A 23,657-nucleotide genomic window follows, 5' to 3' on the forward strand; every position below is an offset into this window, starting at 1 on the left:
AATGCAGCTTAAAGCATACTTTCCTTATTATCCTTGGGGTTAATTTTTTTGGTCTGCATTTTCTTTTGTAACATGGATGATATGGAAATTTTTGTGGGATGTTACATGTAAAATCTAAAATCTATATTAAATTGTTTGCCTTCTCAAGGAGAGAAGAGGGAAATAAAGAAGAGAATTTGGAACTCAAAATCTTTAAAAATGAATGCGAACATTTTTTGTTTCCCTATAATTGAAAACAAAAACAAAAGAAAGAAAGAAATACAGGGAGTTCCTGGGCAGCGCCAGTTCTGAGGTTGTATCTTTGGCAACTCTGGATTACTGTATTTGGGTACTCAGCCTTCTAGAAAGAGTGCAGTTACAAACTGGTGTCAGGGTCTTGGAGAGAAAACATCCCAGAATCTAATCTTCTAGTCAGAGCATGTGAAAATGTTCTTGGGCAGCACTAACCTCTTAGGGAGAAGATAATCACATACATTTCCCTGGGAAATGGAGATTCAGCAAGAGACTGTATATGGTACAAGGTAGAAAGAAACAGACTTTGTCTTCCTTTACTTACCATGCATTATTTGGATGGTGTAGTTTGGCCAAAAGGTTGCTATCTCTATAAAACCCAAAGTTCCTTTTATTTGGAAAGAAAAAGGGGTTCTTGCTATTGGTTTAGTACCCTAAAGTCTCTTTGGTGAAACTAGGACTCACTAGAATTTCAGTGAATTGTCCATTTGATATTCCCAAATTTGTTTCCTTTCAAATGAAATTCAAGCAATAGAATGGTACTATAATTATGGAGAATTGTATAGAGCCATGGGAGAAGATGACATTCAGTGGATTCTGAGGTTTCCCACAACAATTCTGGGCAGGGCACAATAAGGCAAAGATAGTGATTTAAGGATAAGAAGAGATATCAAGATCTGATCCTGTCCATGTAAACCCTGAATGTGGGGGACTGGGTCATGGGTCAGATGATAAATTGCAAATGTACAATCAATGAATTAGAGAGATATGAAGTCATGAGCTATGCGAAGTCTAAGGGTAGGGTATTATATAGCGACCTTAATTACTGTGAATGTCATGACTAATATGTTTTAGAATTATTACAAATCTACCCTCTCCATATCATCACCTGTTTATCAAAGAAAAAATAAACTGCTTACAGTTCGTTGAATATTAATAGCTTTTAAATTCATACTCCACCTTTTAGTTAGTGGACCCATATTCTAATGACAAATTATGGAAAACCAGAAAGAGAAGTCATATAATTCCATTAAGTTAACATTTAATTTTAAGATTCACAAAAATTAATTGTTCTATAATTAATATATTATAATATATTTATTAATTAATATGTTAATCATTAATTAGTATATTATAATATTATAATTAATGTAATATAATTGTTCTATAAAGTGACTTTTTAATGACTGGTGATATGAAACATCCTCCTCCTTTGTCTTAGCTATTCACTACTACAGTTTATGTCAAAGACTGCACTAGCATCTCAGTTAGAAGGTACAAATGCTCAGTTAGAAGGTACAAATCTCACATCTAAGGGAAAAGCAGTCTGCAACATTTTTAACTGAAATTTCAGTATAAAACAAAATCAGCGCTTTGATTCCAAACTGGGCGCAGGTGGAGCAGAAGAAAGAAATAAGATGGCTAAGGTATGGGAGGTAGCAAAAAAAAGACAATGTTTGTCACATGCAAAAGAATAAATTTGGTGGAGAAAACCATTTCATTTTCAATCTCCTAAGAGGTTATTAAAAGCATCATATCATAAAAACTACTTTTATGAGTATTTGACTGTGTCCTTTTATATGATACCCTTTTCTAATCTAAGCACAAGCCAGTCAGAGAGAAATGAGAATGAAAATGAGATGGGAACAGAAAAGAAAAGATTTTAATAACTATTGGAATTCCAGCAACTGGTGCTCTGCAGTGGTCTCATTGAATGACATTGGTAACTCAATTTTATACTCCAAAACAAGAAGAATGGGGGTCACACTTTTTTGTATTTTTCTACTTGTATTTTTGATGACTAAAATATCTTTTCAACCTGTTCAGACTGAATCTAACATATTTTTTTCTTCACAAAGCTAGACATATAGAGAATAAAGTGAGAGAACCATGCAATCAATACAAAACCTAAACTACTTTAGATTATGGGTTATGAAGTCTATTTTTAAAGGTTTCTGCAGAAGGAACTTTTGAAACTTCCTAATATCCATCTGAATTTTATTAACCCTTAGAGTAAAAAAGACCTTCTTTAAATCTTATCTCAACTTTTTCTCTTCAATTGAAATTATTTTTTTTATTGTTCCATGTTTGGCATAATTGTATGCTTTAATTATAGGCAAGAAAATGAATATCAGGGGGTCTTTGGGTAAGTGGAAATATGAATTTAGACCACTATTATTTACCATTATCACTACTGCATTTCTTTGATCCTTCAGAAAATGGATTTAGTGACAAATATTAAGTAGGTAATTAGGTGGAAGTCCTCAACTTGAGTAATAAATCCATTCATAGTTACCTTTTGTAGAGTCATCTTCTATTGGCTGTTTGAACAGGGTAATATCCTTAAAAGTACACAGGAACAAGACCACCTTTTCATGTTCATTTCTTATTGGTGCAATTTGCATATAAAACCAAACAGGAGTTCCTGTAACAAAAAAGAAGGTTGATTAGGATAGAGATAGATAGATAGACAGACAGACAGATAGTGAGATAGATAGATAGGTAGAAAGAGAGATGATAGATAGATGGATAGACAGACAGATAGACAGATAGATAGGTAGGTAGGTAGAAAGAGAGATGATAGATAGACTAACAAACTGATGGAGATAAAGAGATGAAGAAATAGGACATATATAAATATATGTACATATATAGTAGATATATATATATATAAAATAGCTACAGAGAGAGAAATAGAGGCCTATATAATGTGTAATTACCTAAATGCTGATGATTACTTTCTTCAATTTTTTCCATAAAGGAAAAAAAACCATTGAAATAATGGTATTTTGATTGCTCCAAAGAAATCACAAATATCAGTTCTTTGTGCATCAAATTTGTAGTTGGCCAGCAATCAAGAAGCATTTATGAAGGATGTATCGGTGCTTGGCACACTGAAAAAAGAGTCCCATATGGGATTACACAGGCTATATAATCACTCTACTATACATTTTTCAAGTAAGAAATACCTGAACTCTAAGCTCAGACAATGAAAGCCATTCTAGTACCATACTAAAAATCATCACACATTATTATTAGTTGATCTACTTATTTCTGCTTTTTAATTTCCCTTACTCTAATAAAGTGATATTTCTTTTCCTTAGCATTTGTCTCATTTCTTTCATCTCACTTATTCTGATTTCTTCTCCTATCACATAATTTATGCTCTAAGTCCAAGGTGGATTCAGTTAAGGAAAGGAGTTGTTTTAAAATTGAGGAAAAATCTATTATAAGGGAAAATGACTCAAGAAAGATAGTGAGACTGGGAAAGAGGATCCAGTAACTTCCAAAATGTTTTGTCTGAAGACTGAGATGGGTATAGAGAAAATGAGGGGGAAGTAATGGAGGTGATATAGCAGGAGGTAGACTGGACTAGAACCTTAAAACAAAAGGTAATTAGAAGTTGAGATAGGAAGCAAAAGGAAACCACGGAAAAGCTTTGAAACAGCATTGACATGGTTAAAGAGATATATAAAGTAAATTGTTTTTGTTTCCACATTTTACATGTACATGCTGGGAGGGAAACAGTTCAGAAGAGCCAAAGGGAAGAGATGCATGAGGCTTTCATGATCCAAATGTAAGACGAATGAGGACTGAGCCCAATATTTGGCTGTAAGGAAAATTATGGTGAATGTGGAGAAAAGGAGAGAATAAAAGAGTTTTGAAAAGAATTTCAATATAATTCAAGGTACTTTGGAGATCTAGCCTTCAAAGAGAGAACAAAGAAGATACAACATTGGAGAAAAGCTTCAGGAAAAAAATAGGAAAGGAGTTTTCACCATATTTAATGTGATTTGATATCAATACATTCAAACATCTGTCCATAGTTAAGAAATAGAAAATAGAGAAAAGGAAGAAGTAGATGTGTAAAGTCTTTCAAATAAAAATGGATGTTAAAACAATGGAATGGGTGAGACACACAAGGGCAATGAAAAGAAATAGTTCATAGTCTATGGTGGGAGTGGAGCCAATAATGACAAGGTACCTTCAAAGAGGTTCCTTCCTAACTGCTCAACATAGTAGTTAGATCTGCCTCTCTTCAGCTCACAATATGACAGAATTCAAACCAGGATATATAGGAATTAAGTGTCTCTATCAACTTATTTTTGTCACCAACTTCATCATCTATCCAAATATGTACCTTTCCTACCCTTTTGGAGTCACTCTAAATAGCTTAAAAATCGCGTCTTTTTTGCCCCTGGTCCCTTTTATCTCCCTCATACCCAGTCTAAGGTTTTTATCATGGCAACCTAAGTAAATAAGGAATCTTTAATTTTTGACAGTTTGACTTATTGTTTTCCACTTCAAACAGAATTGCACACATGGAGTATTTGATGTGTCACCACTTTTTCCTTTAGTATTGTTTATTTATGTTTTATTGACTTTTTTTACTGCATCTAGTAAACATGTTTGTACTGGACCTGTGATTTCATTATATTGTATATTCATCATTGGCAGGTACTGCAGTGGGTAGAGTGGTAGGACTGAGATCTGGAGGACTTCATTTCAAATCTGGACTTAGACACTAGCTATGTTACCCTGGGCAAGTTACTTAAATCTCTATTTCATTGTTTCCTCATCTGTAAAATGAGGATAATTTCAGCACCTTTTCTAGGACTGTTGTGAAGATCAGCAAGATAATATCAGTAAAGTGTTTTGCAAACTAAAAGCACTCTGCAAATGGTAACTAATATTATTGTAACATTAATTAACATTAATTGTTGTAAAGGAACTCCTGATGAAGAAATTTCCTGTTTGTAAACATCAGCACCTGCTCTGGAATTTAGAGACTTCAAGAACTGCCTAGGAAACTGAGATTTTTAGTTGTAGATAATCACACAACAGGCTTATGTCAGAGGTATCAATTGAATCCAAGACTTTTTGACTTTGACATCAACTCTCTGTTCAATATGCTGTGCTGCTTCTTTGAAATGTTATATTAAGCTCCAAATTGTTATTAATGTGTGGGCACTTAACCAGATTTAAGTTATAAACATATTTTGTCATTCCATAACTTGCTCTTGTTGCAAGAACAAATTCTTACAAATCAACACAAACATTCAAATCAAAACTAGAGATTTTATATAAATTTCAACAAGTGACTTTCTTTAATGAAACTTTTTTTGTATTTGACAATTTGATCTTTCCAAGGTTTTCAGGATATTACGAAGTAAAAAAAACCATATCAACTACTACACCAAGTAGGGAAAACTAACTGTTCCAGCTAATAGCTGACTTTCCTACCACTGAAAATCACTGCCAGCATCACCACAACTGCAAGAGCCAGAGTAGTGATCTGCTAATTTATACTATAGATTTAGAGTACTGGATTATAGGGTTATGGACTTGGAGATAGAAATACCTGGGTTTGAATACTGACTCAAACATCATACTATCTATTTTACTCTAACTTGGAAATAGGAAGACTTCTGTTAAAATCCCACTTCGGACACTGACCTGTGTAATTATGGTCCTGAACAAGTCACTAACTCTTTTTCAGTTTCAATTTCCTCATCTCTAAAGCAGGATAAAAATAGCACCCACTTCCCAGTGTACTGAGGATCAGAGATGACATTAGTAAAGTTCTTTGAAAGTCTCAAAGTACTACATAAATGTCAGATATTATCAATTATTTTATTACATACACTCTACCACTGCCACCAACCAATAGTGATTTCCCTGACCTCTTCTTGGCACAGACGAGATACTTACTGCCACTTCCTGTGAGAAGTTCCACATTAATTACTAATAGCAAGACACTTGGCAAGTCACTTTCCCGTCCTAACTTTCATTTTGCTCATCTATAAAATAAAGAGTTGGGATGTATGATCTCCACAATTCCTTCTAGCTATAAAATCATATGATTCCATCAATCAAAATTTGGATAGCTAAAACATTGAGATCCCTGCTGCCAAGAGTGAAAATACGTATGGAATTAGGGAGTGATTTCTGAAATGTTGTTTTCTAAAGCTTACCAGTGGGTAAGTTGGAGCTAACATGACTTCCATTACAAGAACACTTCTATCACATGACACACACAGGAGAGATTAGTTGCCTTTCCTCTATGGATATGATAAGTACCGAGGACAGCAACCTGAAGACTATATAAATAGTTTGCTTACTATTTATGCACTATAATAATTAGTTTAAATATGCAATCATTTATGAGATACTCTGGGGTGGTACAGAGGAAAAATAAAGTTTTTATATTGTCACCAGTGTTCCTCAGATCAGGAAATCAGGCCTGAGTATCAAGCTCTTTGAAAAGTAATTTACCTCTTAGTACTGTGCCCCATGCCTATGATCCCTACTACTGGGGAGGCTGAGGCTAGTAAATTGCTTGAGTTCTGGAGTTCTGAGATGCAGTAGGGATAAAGTCAACCATGTTTCCTCACAAAGAGTGACAGTAATGTGATGAATACCCAGGAGAGGGGGCTCACCAGATTACCCAACAAATGACGAACTTGATCAGGTTAGAAAAGGAACAGGACAAAGCCTCTGTGCCAACCAGCAGTGGCATTGGACCTACAAGTACCAATGCACTTCCAGCATGGGTGAGATAGAGACATACAGGCTAACAAGGGGTTTTAAAAGGAGTAATTCATGCAAAACTCAGGAAAAATGAAATTTAAGGAAACCTAAGAAGAATGCAGTTCAGTTTTGCCAAGATGTGAACAAATCAAAGAATTAAACAATAAATACTTTGAGAAATTGCTCAGTAAAGTACAAAACATCAATGGAATGACTGCCCATTTCATTAAAAAACTTCCCACCTTTTTTCCCTGAAGTTGTTTCTTCACTGAAGACCCTATGAATTCTCCTCCCTTAAAAAGTATTTAAGTGAAGAAAGGGTTAGGTTCATCTTCTGGTCTTTAGAAGATAAATGGCACAGATATTAATGGTATTTGTGAAAAAACAAAAAAGTATAATGACTCAGAAATTCTTTCTAATGAGAGACAAGACAGCATTTTCTTAATCCCAGGTGAAAGTAACACATTTAGTTCCAACAAAGGAAAATATACAAGACCACCTGAGTGGTTTCTATTTATATCCTTAAGGGAACAAATAAGTGGTTGTAGAGGCTCTCATTAGGAGTTCTTTCATTCTAAAACTCAGTTTATGTTTAATTCAAGTAGCCCTATTAATTTGGAAGTATGAGTACAGGACATTATCCTTCTCAAGAAATAGCCAAATATGAGAATGAAGCATTGAAAAAGAAGGTAATAGTGAAATGTATCATTTTTGTTTTGTTTTGTTTCAAACTTAGTGTAGCACATCTGAGAAGAAACTGAGTGGTGTACACATTTTGACAGATCAACAGACATGGGAGCTGTACTAATACATAGGCTATTTCTTTTCCAACACAGTGAACTCGTCAATGTCAATGAAAGTTGAAGAGTTTATAATACACATTGTTTTCCTCATGTCCTTTACAAACCTATTTACAGGCAACTAATATTCCATTTTGTATTTTGCTACGGAAGGCTTTTAAGAACTTCAGGAAAGAAACTTGAATATTTTATACTTTGGAAGAAATATAAAATAGCAAAATATGAAGAAAAAGTAGCATAGCAGCCACCCAGAAATGCAGCCATGTGACCTGATATAATTAACAAATCATAAGCAAGAACTGTCTCAATTCTTCCTTCTGGGGACAGATGAAAGCATTGGAAAGACACAAGAGCCTATTGGCAAGAGTCCTGGACCAGATGAATAATTTCCTTGAAGGCAAGAACTATTTGTTCTTCATCTTTGTATCCTAAGAAGGACTTAGCTCAATGCCTTGCCCATTTTATGTACTTATTATGTGAGTTAAATAAATAAAATTCTAATTTTGCTACAAATCTATAAGCAATGTTGACTATATATTTCCCTGTGCCTCAACTTTTGTATATGTGAAATGGTTAAGGGCCTATAGTGCATGCATATTTTGATCACATGTATTTTTCATCTCTGCCCATAACTCTTATTTCAATATATCAATATTTCTTTTATTTTTTAAATAAAAGTGGTTTGTCTGTTTTGATAATGCGCCCCAAGTTCCTTGATAAATATATGGATTTATGACAAGACACAATTAGCTAGCCAAGTTTTTGAGACACAACAATCCTCATTACTAAAATAAAAGCTTGATATTTGACTTTTTTTTTAATTTGGGGGGAAATTGGACATCATTATGGAAGAAATTTGATTTACTTCATGTCATGTAACAAAATAATATCCAAATTGACACATGAAATTTATAAGAAAACAGTCATCCCCCAAATGAAAAAGGGTCTAAGAATATGAGCAGTCATTTTTAAAGGGAACAAATCCAAACTATCTATAATTATACAAAAATGCTCCAAGACACTAACATACAAATGCAAAAAAACTACTGAGATTCTACTTTATACCTTATGCCTCATTAGCATAGATGATTATAAAAATGACAAATATCAGAGTGGTTATGGGAAAACAAGCATATTGAAATACTAGTGATGGACCAGTAAATAGGTATAACCATTTTGGAAGCTTTCTGGAATTATATAATAAAAGTTATTAAATATCGAGTACCCTGTGACCCACCTATACTAGTACTAGGCGAAAATTAGAAACTAAAAGGATGCTTCTCAAATGAGTAATAAGTGGATAAATTGTGGAATTATGAGTGTGATGGAATACTATTGAGGTGTAAGAAATAAGGAAGTAGATGATTTCAAAAATATATCAAAAATTTTATATGAACTGATACAGAGAGAAATGAACAGAACCAGAACAACTTATACTATACCATTATCATTATAAAAATAAGCAATTTTATAAATTGATTCAGTGTGAAATAGAATAATTCATATAATAATACAATTCATGCAATAATAACAATACAATTAAGCCAACAACTTCAAGACCTTTAAGAATTATAATGAATTCAAAGATCATCCATGATTCCAGAAGACTAATGATGAAACATACTATTCCCCTTCTGACAGAGAGATGATGGATTCAGGGTGTCGAATGAAGCACATATTTTTGAACACAGCCAATTAAGAAATTTGTTTTGCTTGACTGTACATATAAGTTAAAAGGATTTTTTCTTTTCTTTCAATGAGGTGAGAATAAGAAAGGTGGGAAAGTAGATTTCTTTCATTTAAAAAAACAAAACTCTTTTATAAATAGAGTTTGAGGAGGCTGTAGGTTTGGAATGTTCCATATACTTTCAGGTAGAAATTGCATTTTTTTGTTTTGTCTGGTTGTTTTACTTCCCAAACAATTCTCATAATCTGGAAATGTTTGCAATGTAAAAATAAAATATGCCAATAAAATAACCAAAAAGATAGCAGTGAATTTGATTGGTCTTTCCTTAGGTGGTTAAGCTGAATTTTCAGAGTTGTTTTTAGAAATAGATGACCCCATTACAGGAGAAAAGGATGACACCTACATTTTATTTACCATATTATAATAAAGGAAACATCAGAGATAATTGTGGAGCAAAAGAAAACGAGATTACCCAGAGTATAATTAAGTCCATAGTAAAGCAAAGTCTTTGTTATAGGGTTTTTCACATTGCTATTGTAGGCTGTATGTGGAAAGGGGCCTTTTTATATAATAATATAACACCTGAGAATTGCCAAAGGGTCCTTGCTTAAGTCTGGAGAATGATTTTCTTATACAAAAACCAACTAAAATGCCATAACAGTTTTCAAAAACAATCTGTTCATTGATTTACTTATTCCTTTGTTCATTCATTTATTTTTGAGACTGTATCCCTATCCCAATGAAGTTGGAAGTGTTACATCCATCCCCATTACAGAAGCTTTAACCTACTCTCCAAACTTAGGCTGCCTAGTCATTCCCACCCCACCCCCTTCCTTGAGAATCACCACACTGGTTCCCGACTTAATTTGGACACCTGATGGGTTTCAGTTCTACTGCAGCTCAAAACTCTTGAACTCAAGCAATCCACTAGCTTAAGCCTCCTCAATAGTAGGTCATGCCTGGACTCAAAAGAAGGCTTAGCTGTGGGTTTTTTAAAATTTTTACCTATAAAAGTAAAGTTTTAAACTAGATGATTTTTAAGGGCCCTTCTGGTTCTAAGTACTAAGATTTTATAGGTTCCCCTTCTAAATTAACTGGGATGTTGTTAACAATATGAAGACACTGTGCACTTCTTTATTGAGAAAACCCATGAAGAACTAGATATATTCCAAAGAACTTGACCCCTATAGTCTCTAGTATTACATGTCCAATTGGTCTTTCTTTTAATTTTATTTTTAATTTATGGAATAAAACAAGCATTTCCATAACACAGTATAATTTCAAAAAGATGACTGCATATAAAACTGCAAATCTATTATATACAACTTTCTATTCCTTGTAAATATATAATAATTACATATAAATTTCTTTTCTTTTTCTTCCCTCCCCCCAAGATGATTTCCATTAGACACAAATGCGTGTGTGTGTGTGTGTGTGTGTGTGTGTGTGTGTATGTAAAATCATTCTATACATGCTTCTATTTATCAGTTCTTTATCTGGATGCAGATAAAGTCTTCCTTCACACATCAATTAATTTGTGTATTTATTATAGTCAAAATGACTTATTTGCTCAAAGTTGCACTTAAAACAATATTGCTATTACTATACACAATACTGTCTTGGTTCTGCTCATTTCTCTCATCATTATTTTAAGCGGGTCTACCCATGTTTTTCTAATATCATTGATCTCATAATTTCTTATAGCAGTGCTCTATCACAATCATATACCACTACTTGGTCAGTCATTCCCCAATGGACAGGCATCCCCAACTAGGTTTCTATGTAAGTTTAAATGTCACCCTCTGGACAAAGGAACTCTTTCCCATTGAAGAAGATTCGATCCACAAGTTTGTAACTTCTAAAGAAGTCTTGCCATTCACAGAGGGGGATATGTTGAACGTCAGTGTTCATGGTCCTGTGTTTGAATATGTCCCAGCAAAGTTTATCACCCTCTTTATCTCCAACATTGGTGAGGATGCACACTCTTATATTTACCACCTCATGAGTGACCTCTCCCATCTTAATGATCATATAATCTAAAGTCAGGAGGTGATGGAGTTCAGGTAGATATTTGTATAACACTGAATGATGATGTATCTAAAAAATTAATGACAGATCTCCTACTCCTAACTTGTGAACAGACTGGAATTAAATGCACTCAGAAGAAAACCTGAACACTAAATAGAAACTACTGCCTCTGCAGCCATACACCTACAAGGACAAAATTCTGGGATCTGTTCTTTGGATCTTAATGGAACAACTATTGATTTGGGAGTCTTCTGCTATCCTGGCTGCACTTTTGTAGGATATGAAAAGTTCTATTTCAGTGATGTGTTATGAGACACATGTAATTCTTTGCTGAGGTAAACAACTTTGCTCAGAAATTTCCACACTTTCTCATGGTTTGTGTCGATAAAGCTACTTTATGAAAAAAATAGAAAAAAAAGATTTAGAGGTGGAAAAGACCATTGAAAACATCTGATCAAACCCTCTCATTTTATAGATAACAAAACTAAAATACAGAGAGGTTAATCAATTTGTCTAAAGTCATACAGGTGTTGAGCATCACAAGTTGAATTCAAAAATCATGCTCCCGACTCCAAATTCAGCATTGTTTTCACCATACTACAATGCTTCTTGTCTTTGACTTCTCCAAAATGAAAAGTCATGGTCTGGATCTGTCTTCACAGGTAGGGGAACCCATACAAGCAGATAGTGTGACTATTATGCAGCAGATGCCAATGAGAACCAGTCTCATACTAGTGACTGTGTTGCTCTGAGATCTCTACTTTCTACCATGGAAGAATACCCAGGAAAGAGATAGCTCCTCCTACCTTCATAGCTAGTGACCTTACTAATTTGGGTCTCATGGTTTGGTTCAAGGTCCACAATTTATTAAAGAAAGAAGCATTTATTTGAAAATAGGAAATTTTCTGCATGTGATTTTTAGTGACTATCTACAATTTTATCCATTAACCAGTGATAAGTCAAGTCTAATTGAAAAAATGAACACACCACCGGTCCTTTCTGTTTTCTCAGTCACTCACTCAAAATGAATCACCTTCCTAGTATTTAGTGCAAACTAACATCTAGCATTAGTCTTCAAAGAATGTTCTGTCTTCAGTCTTGACTTTTAAATATAAGTGAAAATGATGAAATAAAAGATGACAGTGTACTCAGAGAAAAAATATATTCTAGTGGAAACATCTGAGATTTTATCCTAAATGTCTCACTTTTTATTGAAAGGCAAACTTAATTGTAATTAGTAATGGTCTCCATAGAGCAAATATAAACTACAGAGGCACATAACAAGTTTCACTATACACAGTAAGCACCATTTGGAAATAAGAATTTGATACTAATATCATAGGTCTTCTTCAACTGGTCTATGTGATGATACTTAGAACTGACCATCAACCTGCCATAAACTCCTAGTGCATCATGTTACTGCTGTTCATTGTAAATAGGACACATCTCAATATAAATCAAACTGTCCTGAGCCAGATGTTTCAGTGTTCACTAGTGTCAGGAATGAAGGACAAGCAAGGGGAAAAGGAATAGGAGATAAAATTGAATCATTAACAAAAGTGAAAGAATCAAAATGAGGAAGTTAGCCAATAAGTGTACTGGATTTTTTTTCTTTAGGAGACTCCTCCACACTCTAAGAAAGATCTACATTATGTAACAGATCCCTGAGCTAGCACCCCCCCTATACATTTGATCCTAAGGTACGGCATACTCCTTGATCTGGAGTTCAGCACTGAAAATGTTGATGAGGGAAGTTAGTTTTCAACAGCTCATTTATATTCTATGTGCTACCAAGTATCACAATAGCATATACTCAGGAGATAAAGATTTGACCTCAGTACATACAGTATTTGTCTGTATAAGTATATATGTATGTATATACACATCTATATGTGTGTGTATATGTGTACATAATGCACATGTATATACACACAGAAAGACAACTAGAAGAATACATATGCTCACTTATACTAATCCTATTCCCTTAAAAAATAACATGAAATAAATTCTGGGGTCAACTTTGTATTACATATTTCCCATAATCAAATTCTGGCTCACATTCCCCAGCTATTAGAATCTTTCTGTACTGTTCATGGGAAGCAGCATGTCAGGAAAACTTCCTGAAACTTAGATTTATACAAAAATGAAATGGAATTCCCTAGGAGGTTTCTGGTGGGATCCACTTCATTCATTTCAAGCAGAAGCGAAAAGTCATTTGTTAGGTATGCATCTCATTAGGTAATGGATTTGGTTAGAGAGTCAATGAGGTCTTTTCCAGTGCTGAAATTCTATGATTCTAATATTTACTGAGTGTGTACTGGTACCTGTGTACCTGGTAGTAAGCTAATGGATCATTTAAACCTGGTCTATATCTCCCCAGGTTCCTAGGTCCACATGGTATTCTGTTTGTAGTTCAAGCCACTATCTCTATCATTATAAGATTTTGTCAGCCCCTGAAGGTTATTGGAGAAGAAATCAATTGCCCAAATTCCCCAGATGTTAGGAGTTAACTAGAGCTAATTCAAATATACTATCAATAAAGGAAGTGGCACATTTTGTTAATAGTTACACAGCTTATACATACTGATAATACATACTGTTTTTCTTGTACAGAAGAACTTCAAAGCAGTTTGACTCATAGTTGTCAAAAGTTTGCCTGACTTTCTCAATGGTCTTCTTGTCTGTCAGTTCCCCATACATAAAACTGGAAAATAAAATAAAATCCATTTCAGCTTGTTTTTTTTTGTTTCCATATACTATAAAGTTGTAGATTTATCTTAATCCATATTCAGAACAGGCTAAGACATGTTAGAAACCCCCACCAAATAAGCTAAAACAATTAAACTTCATCTTTTTGTACATGATTCCTCAAGGCTGTTCTAATACTGGTAAAAGTTACCTCTTTTCTTATTATAAGAAAAAAAATGTGATTTGCATACTCATTACCTCCCCTGTCAAGCCCTCCCCCCTTCCTAACTTTCTATTACTATCAAGGACACCATCATCCTCCCAGTCACCCAAGTTCAGAATCTAGGTGTCATTCTTGACTCCTCTCTCTCATCCTTCCCCCCATACAACTAGCTGACACATTCTATAAATTCCACCTTTATAATATTTCTCAAATATTCTTCCTTTCCTCTGATTCTGCCACCACTCTGGTGCAGATTCTTAGTACTTCATTCCTGAACTATTTCAATAGCCTGCTATTTGGTCTTCTTGCCTCAATTTTCTCCCCATTATAGTCCATCTTCCTAATCAAAATCTTCCTAAATCACAGATCTACTCCATGCCCCTATTTAATAAACTCCAGTTGCTCCCTATTACTTCGAGGATTAAATATTACATCATCTTTTTGGCATTTAACTTTTGTAATCTGGCCCCTACTTAAATTTCCTTTTTTTACACCTTAAAATATAGTAACTGGCTTCCTTACAGTTTCTCACACAAGGTTCTATGTCTCCTGACTTCACCTAGGCAGTAAGGTGTCACAATGGATAAAGTGTTGGAGCTGGACTCAGGGAGATGAATTCAAATCTGACTTCAGACACTTACTAGCTTGTGTGATCCTGAGCAAGTTACTTAACCTCTATCTGCCTCAGTTTCCTTAATTGGAAAATGGGAGTAATAATAAAACTTACTTCTCAGGCTTGTTGTGAGAATTAAATAAGGTAACATTTATAAAAAGCATTGAGCACAGCTCCTGGCATATAGTAGGTGCTTAGTAAATATTTGTTTCCCTTCTTCAACTCCATACATTTAAATCAGCCATTCCACTTCTAGAATTCTCTCCCTTCTCATCTCCATCTCCAGGCTTCCCTGGCTTCCTGAAGTCCTCATGAAAATTCCACCTTCTGCAAGAAAGTTTTCCCAAACCACCTTAATTCTAATATCTTCCCCATGCAGATTACCTAAAATCCTGTCTATATCTTGTTTGTTCATAGTTATTAGAATTTGGGAAGGAGGTGGGATTTTTCAGTGTCCCTGGTATTTAGTACAGTGCCTGGCACATAATAGATGCTTAATGAATGCATTTTGATTTGACTTAACTTTCTATTGAGTTTATGGGTATTTTCTTAGTGGAGAGAAAAGGGTAAACTCTAAATTCAGACACAACTGCAAAGAGAACATGTGATAACAAGCACAAATTAAAGACTAAGTGGGAACACTGAACAAAAGCCTTAACATTTGCTAATTTTCCAAGAGAACCTCAAAAAAGGCTTGATTATTAACATATCAGAAGCTAAAATATAGTCTTTTACACTTCACTAAAATATTTAAATATCTCTCCAATACTAGACTCTTACTTTCCAAAGTACACTTTCTTATTATCAGTACATGGCACCCACACAAATGCACTGAGGTATATTCCAAAAAAGAAAAGGATCTCTGTTCTTAAAAGCAAAGATGTTAATTTATAGTGCTTTGTACATAACAGGTACCTACTATTCTTCTTGAATTGAATTGAATTTCATACCTATTATGTAAAGTCAATATTTTCCTTTTATATGAAGTATGAGCTATGGACAATAGCAGCTTATATCAGCTTTCTGATGCCTATTTCACTACTTTAAAAAAAAAGGCAAGTAAAAAATGTTTTCTACTCTGTAAGGAAGAGGAGGGAGGAAGAGGAAGGAAAAAGATAAAGTAGTGGAAAAGGGAGAAAAAGGAAGAAGTGGGAGGAGGAAAGGGAAGTATGAAGGCGAAGGAGAGAACAGAAAGATGGAGGAAGAAGAAAAATAAAGAGAGAAGTGGAAGAAAAGAGAAGAGGAAGAAGAAAGAAGAGGAAGAGGGAGGGAAAAAGGAAGGAGAGGGAAGAGAAAGAGCAAGGAAGAAGACAGAGAAGGAGAATGGAGGAGAAGGAGGGAGGAAGAAAAGTAAGGAGGATAGAGGAGAAGAGAGGAAGAAGAAGGAAGGAAGAGGAGGAGGAATGGTGATAGTTATCTCACAGTCAAGAAGGCAAAAGGATATTTTACTGTAGATGTTGCATATGTTCATCTGTTTCTTCGAGAGTCGATTAATAACTATATGTGAACTGAGTGGTGTAAGCTGTTCTTCCTTCTAAAAGAGAAGAGTTACAGGGATAGAGGACCACTGAAGAGAATGAAATCACTAAAATTGTGGAATAAATTCTTCAACAGGACAAAAAAGAAAAATAATCTGAAGAGGCAGAAAAGCATCCAAACTGGTAAAAAGAGTTGTACCATGAAGGAATATAGCACAGAGAAGGAAAGATAGGACTGCTGCACTATTGGAGTTATGTCCCAGGTTCAAAGCTCTTTGCAAGTGGAGAGACTAGGACTTTCTGATGAGGTAGCAGCTTCCTGTGCTGCAGAAGGGTTATAAAGATATATAGGCGCTCCCAGAAGATAGGATACATAAAAGAAAAAGGGATAAACCATGATGCTGAATGACTTCCTATGCAGGGATACAGAGGTATTGCTATGCCCAATTGACATGAACAATAAGGAAATATGCTTGTTTTCTCAGGTAGGTATCTGAATCACGGTAGAAAGAGCCCCGAGAATTATCAAAATGAAGACCTTTACCCACTTCTGATAATACATATGGAGACTAGCAATAAAATCTCATTTATACTAGAATGTATCTCTATAAATTAGAAAGCCCTAGTAAAGAAACTGAAAACCATAAAGGAAAAGATAAGGTTGTCATCACTTGCTATACCTTAATGAAAAAAAGATTAATTAAGGTGAATAGTTAGTAAAGATATTGTCAGAGAATAGAATTTAGATTTCTGAGTCAGGATTTAGATAAGGGCTCTTGACTAGGAATGTAGTATATCTATCTAACTAAGGCCAAGAAAATATATTTGATCAGAGATCTTGCAAAGAAGAGTAAGAGTCAATTTATAAAATACCTACTATGTACCAGGTATTGTGCTAAGCATTGAAGATACAAAGAAAGATAAAAGACAGCTCTTTCTCACATGCAGCTTCCAGTCTACTGAGGGAGACAATACATGAACAACTATGTATGAAGAGCATATAAACAGGATAAATTAAAAGTAATCCAGAAGTAAGACACTAGCATCAAGGGTTAGTGATAAAGACTTCTTGCAGAAGATGGATTTTAAACTAAAAATTAGATGGAAAAAAGAAAACACTTCAATAACTATCCTAGCCAATAATATACTAGCTAGTAGGCATGATATAAGCATAAGAACAAAGGAGACAATCAGTAATTCACAGACGCCAAAATCCAGGGAAAGGGGAAATCATTAAATATATCATTTTATGTATCTATGTATAAAGCCACAAATTTTGTTTTTTAAAAAAGCAAATGAACTTAACATCTTAATGTAAGGAGTTAAATGGGGCAACTAGGTGTTCAGTAGACAGAGTGCCAGACCTTTAGTCAGGAAGACCTAAAGTCAAATTTGACTTTGACACTATCTGTGTAACCTTGGGCAAATCACTTAACCATGTTTGCCTCAGTTTCCTCATCTGTAAAATAAGCTGGAGAAGGAAATGGCAAACCACTCCAGTACTTTTTCCAACAAAGCTCAAATGGCATCCAAAAAGGTCAAACATGAAATGAAGTGACTGCACTGCAACCACAAAGGCATTAAATATAATCTGATAAGTATAACTAATACATAGCATTAGGATATAAGTCATGATTAAATTGACAGTGGGTAAACCTTCTTCAAAAAGAACAGATCAGATAAAATGCAGGGGTACAGTAATAGTAGTAGTTGTAGTAGTGGTAATAATAGTCATGGTAGTGGTAGTTGAGGTGATGGTGGCAGTGGTGATGGCAGCTTAGGACATCAAGAAACAAAAATGCTTTATAAAAAGCTTTCAGCTGAATAGAGAATCATGATAGAAAGCATGTAATAAAGGATGAATGGAGAAAGTTAAACTGGAGTAAGACTGGCAAAAGATTGCCCATGTACCAAGAGAAATTCAATGGGGAGTTCCATGCCACAAAGTTGGCATGGAAACAATACATGACACAGGATAAGGAAACAATACAGGATACAATAGTAATAATGGACTTCGACTTACAAGAACATCTGACAGAAGCCTCTCTCTCTGTTAACAATGGAACAACTGAGAAATTATCAACTTCCTTAGGGACAATTACCTCTTTCAGAAGGATCTGATATTAAATGACAAATAGAAATGTCTAATTTATTGAGGTAAAAGTAACCCTCAAGAATGGAATGCCAATGATAATTGAATTCATAGCCAAGCCTTGGGAAAAAAGGCATTTTGAAGAGAGAGGTAGGATATCATGACATTAGAATCTTTAAAAATAAAAATTTTCTCAAGGGGGTAGCATATTCTTAAGAAGAAAATTGCAATGGGAAAAACAAATTACTCTCATGAGAAAGAAAAATGGGAACCATCTAGAGACAACAATGCAGCTATAGAAGAACCTCATTAACTCCCCTCAGATTTTAAAAATTACAGTAAAATCAAGCACTTTGGGATAAATAAAAAATGTCATTGACTAAGACCAATTAGGTCTGGCTAAGAACTAGAACTAGTTTAAGTTTAGGGAGGACTCAGGATGACATATAGGAGTATTTCAACTTGTTGTGCTGTGTGTTGGGGGAATAGAGAGGAAGAGTTGCAAAAGGAAGCCAAAGAAAAGCTACCAGTGGTTAGAGTAGGTAGGACTATGATAATTTGAAGATATAAGTAACCAACTAACTGATTATTACTTTGTTTCTGTTTTCTCTACCAAAGAAAATGATCTTCTGACATTGAACAAAAATAGTTAATTTGAAGAGTTGAGATCCTACCTAAAAAGGTGAGATAGAAAGATAACACCAAACATCATTGACTCAGTTAAATGCATTGTATCCTAATGAACATATCCTGGGATATGCCAGGGCAGTAAAAGGATTGGTTGACATAACTCAACAAGAGTCAGTTTTCTTAGAATTGTCATGGAGAATAGCATAGGCACTGCATTATAAGATGTGAGGAAATGTGAGCCAAATTTTCATTAACTGAAAGAAAGTACAGTCTTCAAGTTTAAACAAGGGATCTTTCCTCTAAATCCAAGCAAAATTCTAAGTGCATCATTATTTTTTAAATAAATGTGTTATTTATTTTGAACATTTTTTTAAATGTTAGAAATGTTCAAAATTGAACATTCAAAATTGGAATTGAATTCCAAATTCCAAAGGCCTGCCCCTCTACCATCCATTGAGAAGGAAAGAAATGGGAAATCAATTACATATGTGAAATCATGCAAAATATCTCCACATTAGCCAGGTTGTAAGGGGAAAAAAAGGAAAAATGAAATGAAAAAAATTATGCTTCAATCTGCATTTAAACTTCATCAGTTCTCTCTGGAGTGGATAGCATTTTTCATCATAAGTCCTTCAGAATTGTCTTGGACCACTGTAGTAATGAGAATAGCTAAGTCATTCACAGTTGATCATCATATGATATTGCTATTACTGTGTACAATATTCTCTTTGTTCTGCTCACTACACTTTACAAGAGTTCAGATAAGTTAGATACATTATTTTTAAAAATGTGTTAAGATCACAGAGGAATGGAAGTAGTGATCATTATAATCCAGTTCATTAACAATTCAAGCTGTCATGCCATGTTTAATTTCATTTCCTTTTTAGATAAGATTACTCTAAAGTGTTTGGGGCAACAAGTGGGGCAGTATTAGACAGAGTGAAGTCAGGAAGATTCATCTTCCTGAGTTCAAATCTGGCCTCAGACACTTACTGGACAAGTAATTCTTCCCTGATTGCCTCAGTTTCCTCATCTGTAAAATGAGCTGGAGAAAGAAATGACAAAACACTTTATTATCTTTGTCAAGAAAACCCCAAATGGGGTCATGAAGAGACAGATACAACCGAAATGACTGAACAACAAACTGGCAGATCCCAGAAGTGCTATATACATAAAAAAGCTGAACTAAATAAAAATGTGATAAAATTTCTCACAGTATCCTTCTGGATAATATAGAGAATTATGGGTTGGATTCAGAAATGATTGATTACTCATACATAAAATGGGATCATTAATGCTTTGACGGCAATCTGGAAGGTACTTTCTAGTGGAGCACCACATCATCTTGTCATGGTCTTTAGACTGTTCAACTTTTTTGTAATCAATGATTTGGAAGAAAACATGGACAATCAAGATTATCAAATTCGTTACTAACTCAAAGGTAGGAGGAAGAGTTACCTTTCTGGATAACAGAAATTGGATCCAAAAAGAACCAAAGAAGCTGAAATGATAAACCAAATCTAATGAGATGTCATTAAATAAGGATAAATATAAAGCCTGACATTTGCATTAGGAAAATCAATTTTGCAAGTACATGATGAGGGAAATACGGCTAGATGATAATGGATGTGGAAAAGACTTGTTTTATTGAACTGTGACTTAATATAAGTAAACAGCAGTGCTCCCTCCAAAAAAACCCAGTAATATCACATAAAGCAGCATTAACAGAAGTATGGTGCCCAGAATAAAAGAGATATTGGATTCTCGATATTGTGCTCTGATTTGACCAATATGAAACACTATATATTTATGTGAAGCACTATATATTTAATTCTGGACATCTCATTTTAAGAAGTATATTTACAACCTGGAGCATATTCAGACACAGTAAACAGGACAGTGAAAGAACTAGAAATCAAGTTAACAGAACTGGAGATAGCACAGCGAAGGAAAACCACCTTCAGACACTTAAAGGGATGTTGGATTTGTTACACTTGGCCCCAGAGGGACAAAGTACAGACACATCACTCACTCAATATGTAGAAAATGTCTTAGTAATTAGAACTGTCCAAAAGTAGGAGAGTCAGAGGGGCAACCTCTGCACCTTAAAAAAATCATCTTCAATTCTTAACAAAATAATAATAATGATGATGATGATGATAATTTGGTAAGTGTAATAAAAGAGTATTAATTGGATTGGTAAGTAAATGCTCTTGTTCAATTTTAGGAAAATAATTATGAAAACTGAATGATTATTCATTGGTCTGATATAAAATATTCACTTGTAGCTTTAACTTGAAGAAACAAGTGTAAGAAGCTCAAGCAAAATTCAGGAAAAAAGAGAATTAAGTTATTGTCTGTAGTCTAAAAGTTGATTTACTTTTATTACTGAAGAACAAGCTATTCTCAGTAAGCTGAGATTTTAAATATATATATATATACACCTATATACACATACATATATATGCATGTGTATACATATGTGTGTGTATATTCATATCACATTAAAAAAAAGCAAAGAAAACTCAAAAACAAAGGAGAAAGGCAGGAATCCATTGAATCTGGATGTCCATGGCTTAATAAATTACTGTGGGGAAAAATCCTGTTGAAATAAAAATCAAACCAGTAGATGGGTAATGAAAAAAAGAGTTACTGTTGAAAGGGGAAAAAATTCGGACCCAAAATGTCACTAAGAATGTCACCCATATTATTGAGGAAATATTGTTGAAACTTGTAGGGAAAGAGAAGGCAGCAAATACTTTCTCCAACAAACTATAAGATCATATGAACATATTTTTATTTATTAATTAATTTATTTCTTTTAAGTTTTCAACATTGACTTCCACAAGATTTTGAGCTCCAAATTTTCTCACCATCTCTCCCCTCTGCCCACCCCAAGAGACCATGTATTCCAATTACCTTCCCTCAATCTGCCCTCCTTTCTATCATACCTCTCCCTTCTCTTATCCCTTCCCCTCTATTTTCTTGTAAGGCAAGATAGATTTCTATACCCATTCCCTACAAGTCTTATTTCCCAGTTGCATGTAAAAACAATTTTTAACATTCATTTTTAAAACTTTGAGTTCCAACTTCTCTTCCTTCCTCCCTCCCCACCCACCCACATTGAGAAGGTAAGCAATTTGATATAGGTTATACATGTGTAGTCATGTAAAACACTTCCATAACAGTAATGTAGTAAAAGACTAATTATATTTCCCTACATCCTATTCTGCTCTCTATTCATTCTATTCTCTCTTTTGACCCTGTCCCTCTTCAAAAGTGTTTACTTCTAATTACTCCCTCCTTCTGTTTGCCTTCCCTTCTAGAATTCTGCCACTCCCCCTTGTCCCCTTCACCCCTACTTTCCTTTAGTGTAAGATAGATTTTCATACTAAATTGAGTGTGCATATTATTCCCTCCTTAAGCCAAATCTGATGAGAGCAAGGTTCACTCTTTCCCTCTCACCTCCCCCCTGTTTCCTTCCATTTAACAAGCTTTTTCTTGCCTCTTTTATATGAGATGATTTGCCCCATTCTATTTCTCACTTTCTCCTTTTTCCAATATATTACTCTCATCTCATAAATCTATTTTTTCAGATATCATCCCTTCGTATTCAATTCACCCTTTGCCCTCTGTCTATATATAATCCCTCCAACCACCCTAATACTGAGAAAAGTCTCAAGAGTTACAAATATTATCTTTCCATGTAGGAATGTCAACTTTAGTAAGTCCCTTATGATTTCCTATTTACCTTTTCATGCTTCTCTTGATTCTTGTGTTTGAAAGTCAAATTTTCTAACCAGCTCTGGTCCTTTCATCAAGAATGTTTGAAAGGCCTGTATTTCACTGAATAACCATTTTTCCCCTGAGGTATTATACTCAGTTTTGCTGGGTAGGTGATTCTTGGTTTTAATCCTAGCTCCTTTGACCTCTGTAATATCATATTCCAAGCCCACCAGTCCTTTAATGTAGAAGTTGCTAGATCTTATGTTATCTTGATTCTGCTTCCATAATACTTGAATTGTTTCCTTCTGGCTGTTTGCAATATTTTTTCTTTGGCCTGAGAGCTCTGAATTTGGTTTAAATATTCCTAGTTTTCTTTGTGAGATCTCTTTCAGGAGGCAATAAGTGGATTCTTTCAGAACCTATTGTACTTTCCAGTTCTAGAATATCAGGGCAGTTTTCCTTGACAATTTCTTGAAAGATGATGTCTACACTCTTTTTTTGATCATGCCTTTCAGATAGTCCAATAATTTTTAAATTCTCTCTCCTTAATCTATTTTTCTATTTTCTATTTCTATTTTCTATTTCAGTTCTTTTCCAGTGAGATATTTCACATTGTCTGCTATCTTTGCATTATTTTGGTTTTGTTTTATAATTTCTTGATTTTCCATAAAGTCATTAGCTTCCATCTGCTCCATTCTAATCTTTGAGGAATTATTTTCTCCAATGAGCTTTTGGACCTCCTTTTCCATCTGGCCAATTCTGCTTTTTAAGGCATTCTTCTCCTCATTGGCTTTTTGGATCTTTTTTGCTATTTAGATTAGTGTGTTTTTAAAGGTGTTATTTTCTTCAGCATTTTTTGGGTCTCCTTTAGCAAGCAATTGATTCAGTTTTCAAGATTTTCTGGCATTACTCTAATTTCTCCAATTTTTC

The 23,657-nt window shown here is 34.4% G+C and overlaps 1 protein-coding gene across 1 annotated transcript in view; it reads right to left on the bottom strand.

Moving 5' to 3' along the window:
- Positions 1-23,657, bottom strand: part of KCNH5 (potassium voltage-gated channel subfamily H member 5) — a 492,146-nt gene that overhangs the window by 404,531 nt on the left and 63,958 nt on the right. Inside the window, exons 3-4 of the mRNA XM_072629412.1 lie at positions 13,875-13,981; positions 2,528-2,656 (exon numbers count right to left, since the gene is read on the bottom strand). Coding sequence (XP_072485513.1) covers positions 2,528-2,656; positions 13,875-13,981 — 236 coding nt within the window. The remainder of the gene's footprint in view (positions 1-2,527; positions 2,657-13,874; positions 13,982-23,657) is intronic.

The sequence above is a fragment of the Notamacropus eugenii genome, chromosome 1 (genome assembly GCF_028372415.1).
Source record: "Notamacropus eugenii isolate mMacEug1 chromosome 1, mMacEug1.pri_v2, whole genome shotgun sequence".
Taxonomy (NCBI): Eukaryota; Metazoa; Chordata; class Mammalia; order Diprotodontia; family Macropodidae; genus Notamacropus; species Notamacropus eugenii.